Here is a 5912-nt window from a genome sequence, read left to right as displayed (position 1 = left end):
TTGAAGTTATAGACTTGACATGGGTGCTCATATTTATAGTTTTTATTATTATTTGATGGGAATAGCTTATTATTTTATAATGGTAAACGACATACCCGTCGATAGTGAGTCGTCCGTGGTTTCGTCAATCTCAAGATATATCGGTCGGTCTTTCGAAGGTACTTGTATGACTAGGGTGTGAGTGTTTGCATTTAGGGTAAGAGCGCATATGTTGTGTACTTGTGTTTGTATATGTTTGTACCATATTTCTCGGAAGAAAAAAAAAAGGATTTTGCCAAATGCAGCCGATAAAGTGTTGAGTACTTCTATTTTGCCCATATATATTGAAAGATCAGTAGTGTTCCTTCCTTTGCAAGAAGTTGGTGTACCATTCTGGAAAGAGACTAATCTATTGATCTTTCAACAAATTTGGAACTCTAAATCTTGCAGAATATTGAACTAATGTATAGAACCCATTTTGAATGAAAAAAAAGGATAAACACATAAAAATCATAAATCTAGAGAAAAAATAGTTGTCAAAAACATAATTTTGATGCACTATAACTAATATAAGTTTTATGTAACTAAGTATAAATGCAATGTAATTGGGTATAACTACAAGTTAAATCTACATGTACACAAATCTTTGATGCAATGCAATATTTTACAGATGAAAAATCAAAATATATACTCTCTCCGTCCCTAAATATTTGATGCCGTTAACTTTTTAAAACATGTTTGATTGTTCGTCTTATTTAAAAAATTTAAGTAATTATTAATTCTTTTTCTATCATTTGATTTATTGTTAAATATAATACTACTACTCAAGCTTTTGAATATTATTCAAAAAAGTTTTTAAAAAAAGACGAATGATTAAATATATTTTAAAAAATCAATGGCGTATGATCTAGAACATATTTAGGAACGGAGGAGTATGATCTAGAAATCTATTCTGGTTCATGTACGGCGAACAGCACAAAGGGCGGAGGCGCCCAGGCTTCGTTCCCCAATTGGGCCCCTTAGAACAACATCTAAGCCCGCGGGCCACCCAACTTAAAATCCCAACATCGGAGCATCCTGGGCCCAAGTCATAAACCCTAGCTTCTCCCTTGGAATCAATCGAACCGATTCGCCCCCCTCCTCACTCACTGTCGTGCTTGCCTATCGTCTCCGCTCCCGGTGCGCAGCCGGCGAGCCGCAGCCGCCGCCCCCCTCTCCGCGCCGGCGGCCTCCTCCGCCCTCTCTGCCGCCAGTCCCCGGCCGATCCCATCGCCAGTCGGCGGGCGGTCTCCCCGCGGGTGGGGTGGGGGCGGGACGGACGATGAAGCCGGTGGTGGGGATCGTGGTGTCGAACAAGATGCAGAAGTCGGTGGTGGTGGCCGTCGACCGCCTCTTCCACCACAAGATGTACAACCGCTACGTCAAGCGCACCTCCAAGTTCATGGCGCACGATGAGACCGAGGACTGTAACATCGGCGACCGGGTCGGTAACCGAGCTCCCCTCTCCACTCCCCCTCTCTCTGTTTCAGCTTTTTTCTTTTTTTTTAATCCATGCTGATTTGTGATGCGAGCATTTGATTTCTCTGGTGTGATGTCGTTCATTTGGCTATAATGCTATATCATCTAAAATTTATTCATTCACCAGCTAAATGCTCGTAATATTGTTTCAAACAAATGATTGTGAGTTTTTTTTTCATTGAACACACCCTTCATTTATATATAACTTGTCATTTAAGTTACATGAAGCACTTGACAACTTTTACATTACTCTGGTCATAAAATTACTTTTATACTGCATATATATGCGACAATTTCATTATCGTAAAGCTTCGAATTATAAATTTGTATTTTAGAGGCGGAATAAGATATGTAGAAAGACTGTTTTGTAATACTAAAGAACTTCAGGAATGTGTTGATAAAAGGATCTACTGTAGAGTTGGTGTGGTGGCTGATTCACTGCCACCACCATTGACTTATAAAATTTCTTTATTCCCTTATGCACAGAGAAGTGAAAGGAGTAAATGAAAGATCTTGCCTTTTTTTCGCACAATACTGAGAAATGTTCAAGTCAATTTCTATCCCGGTTTTGGAAGATAAGAAATACATGAAAATATGAAATCACAAATGGCGTATTGTAACTTACAAATATAAATGCGAGTTTGATCCAAGAATTCTACATGATTATATATAACTTCCGAAGGCAATTGTACCACCAGAGGCCTACTGATCACCTCTTGCCCAGTAATCCAGCTATTGAATTGTCTTTTGACTCGAGTCATGCTGTAGTTGCTTTAAAGTGTCAAATCTGTTGTTGCATCACTTGGAGCCAACAAAATATGTGTTGCTTGCCCTGCCTTGCTCTGATTGCATTATCTGCCTGAGCCATGTGTTTTTATGTATATGTTTTTCTACTTCTAGGAGGTTGCTATCTTGATAGCTGTGTCTAGTTAACACAGTAATTGATGCCTTGGTAGCTTAAATTGCTACTTGTCATGTTGCTCGTCACTCCTCAAAAGCACCATCCAGAATGCTGCTAGTTATAACTTGAATTTTTGAAGCATTGTACTTTTAGATTGGGTTGGGGGTTTCTCTTCAGTTTCAACTGTATATTTAAGCTGCTCAACTAACTGATCAGTAGGTTACCTGCATAGCTCACCATTGCACCTGTCATGCTTATGTCTTGAACTATATTTGCACAAAAATAACACAATTCTCATGTTTGCGGCATTGGCCAGTTTAGCAGCGGGCCTTTCATTATGCTTGTTGCATGAATAAAATTTAGTTGTACTACTATGTTTGAAGCTGGAATTTGATTGTGCCATTTAGCAAAATTTGATTAAATGTCAACAGAAACTTTTTTTCATTTGTTAAATATCTAGCCTGCCTTTCTCTGTTCTCTCAATGTGCATGGCTGCTGGAAGTCCAGAACCACCATGTATGTACATGGAAGTGATGTTGTCTAGCCAGCCAGTTTGTTTGAACCGGGTCAGAGACCTTTTTTTTTTTAATTTGTATGCTTCTGAGCATCCCTGAGTGAATCCTTTCAAAGGAAAGAGAAAATCAGTACATGAATACTGACTACTGATCTGTTTTAACAACTACTCCTAATTGCTTTGGAACTGGAGTTGGATTCTATTGTATTTCTTGACCAGATTTTGCCTACATAGAATAGAGTTGTATTATGTCAACGACTCAAATGCCTATAATATCCAATAATCAATCTACACCGTTATACTCTGGACTCATAACAATCTAATGGTGTAAATATTTACTTTTTCCTTCAATTAATGTGGTAATATAATATATAGAGTGCACATGATGCCTTCTTTTTGAGCTATTTTTATAATCTACTCCCTCCGTTTCAGGATGTAAGATGTTTTCATTTCGTCCTAAGTCAAGCTTCTTTAATTGTGACCAAACATTTAGGAAAATGTGGCAACATTTATAACACCAAATTAATTTCATTATATCCGCCATTGAACATATTTTTATAATATATTTGTTTGGTATTGGAAATGATGATACATTTTTCTATGAACTTGGTTAAACTTGAAGGAGTTTGACTTGTAACAAAACTAGTTGTTACAGTATTGTGGATTGTTATCCTATTCTGTATAGTTCCAGCTGTTAAATTGATGCCTGTAGGGAGGTTGCAACCATATGGTTGACATCATTACATGTCATGGCACCTAATCCTTAAGAGTTGACATTTCTCTGTCTGCTTGCATATCTGCTCGTTAACAATGCCATGATAGTATTTCTGAAAACAACTTCAATTAGTATTAGTTTTGTATTTTACTACTCTCGGCAGTGAACAACTGTTTGGATTATATGCTACTGCTTTCTATTTATGATGTTCATATATGAGCTACTAGGGCACTACTGCATAGTGGTACTCTTTGAGTTACAGTTTGTGTTTTTTTTCCACCGTGATAAGTTATCTTAAATATTGTGTTCTTGTAATTTGATTTTGGTGTTAGTTATGTACATTGTTTCATATAGTTCAGAAATTTGAGGGTTAATCATAAGCACATAATAGTTCTTGACCAGAGCTTTTTGATATGTCAAGTATTTATAGCCTCAATCTATAACATTAGCAACTGAAAGTTAAGGCACAATCTGAAGTTTAATTCTTGGCGTAATTGATACACTAAACAGTAAGCCAACCCTTTAATCAGGAGTGTCAACTCCAGACAAGAGAGGCCCCTTTTGGGGGCTCTGAACTTCAGTAAGCTAGTTACTTCATCAGATGCAAAACAATCTTTCCATGAGAATTTTGACAATGATGGTTGTACTAGATTTTAATAGTGGCATAATCTTTTGCCTCTGAATTTTCTCATATCTTATGTGATATGGCAACTTGGCAAAGCATGGACGGAGGTCTGAAAGATAATTTGTTGCAAAGCATAGTTATAATGTTAACATGCCACTTTCTAATTAGTTTTGCTTTATGCAAATGTGATAACAGTGTTAACATATTCACATCATAAGATTTTGCCTATTCAAATTAATTTGTTTTGTGCGCCCGAAGATCCACATTACCAAGGGACTGGATTTAACAGAAACTTTTATGTTCTGACTATTGATTGCACCACCTATTGTTAAAATAAATAAATAAATAAATAAAAAGACAGCATAAAAGTTCAACTTTACCCTGTGAGTTTGTGACAGGGATTTTTTTTTTAGAAAAAAAAATATGTTGGGACTAACATATTTGCTCTTATGACGAATATATTAGTGATCTTGAGCTGTCCTACTGCACTTTTCTATTTTATCAGCTTGCTGGAGACTAATCTCCCCCTTTTGTAGTTCACAAAGTGCGACCTAAGAGCGCATTAATTTTTTATCTCCAAGAAAAACCTTTTTGATGATGACTGGATAATTTCTCTCCAGGTTAAGCTTGATCCTTCTAGGCCCTTGAGCAAAAGGAAGCACTGGGTTGTTGCCGAGATTCTTCGTAGAGCTAAGGTGTATTCTCCATCAGCTGCTGCAGCAGCAGTTTCTGCTCAACCTGGTGCCACAGTTCAACAGGCAGAAGCTGCTAGCAAATCATAAACATAGACTCCTCTTCTGCAATAAATGGACACTTTTTCGGGATTTTCTTTTATGTTGTGTAACTGTAGTATCATCTTTGTGGCTCCCTTCAAATGCACTCGTGTTTTTGAACCATGTGAATGGTGGTTATCAACTCACTGAGGGTGCATCTTCAAATACTTCGAAATTCATGGATGCAACAGACCATATCCATATGTAGAACGGAATCTTCTATTATGAATTGTATTCATCCATATAAATGTGTACATCGCAGGCACGCATGAAGCGCTTATTAGTCTTTCATCATCTACACATTTATGCATACATGAATAAGGTTATCTAAAGGTCATTCGTCATCGCCTACTCACTTATTTATGCATACATTAGTGAGGTGATCTGAACTCATGGAACGAGCGATGGGCGGTGGGTGACTAAGTTTTGTAAAAGGGCGGCGAGGGCGACTAGTTTTGTAAAATTTTCAAATAGAAAATTATTTATGTAAATATTTTAATAAATAAAAGAGTTAATTTTACCACCTTTTATTACCGATGTTTCGCTTTGGACCACCTTAGGACTAATGTTTTCACTTTGGACCGGGTATTTTTACCTTTATTTCACTTTGGACCACCCTTACTCTTTTATCGATCTACATCCAATTTTTAATATGTCGAAGAAATAGTCTTACATATAGCTGTGGCAGTTCATTGACGAGTAGGAGATGATGTAATCGAGATCGTTCATATGCTTGAGAAGAGAGTCGGGTGGTCCAAAGTGAAACAAAGGCAGGTTTACCCACTCCAAAGTGAAAATATTGCTTAAAGGGTGGTCCAAAGTGAAACATCAGTAATAAAAAGTGGCCCGAAGTGAAATTTATTCTTAAAATAAAAAAAATCAAAACG

The 5912-nt window shown here is 37.1% G+C and overlaps 1 protein-coding gene across 1 annotated transcript; it reads left to right on the top strand.

The window, feature by feature from the left end:
* Nucleotides 1-1100: 1100 nt before the first annotated feature.
* Nucleotides 1101-5311, top strand: LOC4345370 (30S ribosomal protein S17). Its single transcript, NM_001403542.1, has 2 exons — nt 1101-1462; nt 4873-5311. Exons 1-2 carry the CDS (start codon nt 1301-1303, stop codon nt 5032-5034), a joined length of 324 nt encoding a protein of 107 aa, NP_001390471.1. The 5' UTR covers nt 1101-1300; the 3' UTR covers nt 5035-5311.
* Nucleotides 5312-5912: the final 601 nt, after the last annotated feature.

The sequence above is a fragment of the Oryza sativa genome, chromosome 8 (assembly GCF_034140825.1).
Source record: "Oryza sativa Japonica Group chromosome 8, ASM3414082v1".
Classification (NCBI taxonomy): Eukaryota; Viridiplantae; Streptophyta; class Magnoliopsida; order Poales; family Poaceae; genus Oryza; species Oryza sativa.
This window is presented reverse-complemented; position numbering and strand designations above follow the sequence as displayed.

Coding starts and splice junctions, on each gene's coding strand:
- LOC4345370 (NM_001403542.1), top strand. CDS start 1,301: ATGAAGCCGGTGGTGGGGATCGTGGTGTCGAACAAGATGCAGAAGTCG. Junction 1,463..4,872: donor ACTGTAACATCGGCGACCGG/GTCGGTAACCGA, acceptor ATTTCTCTCCAG/GTTAAGCTTGATCCTTCTAG.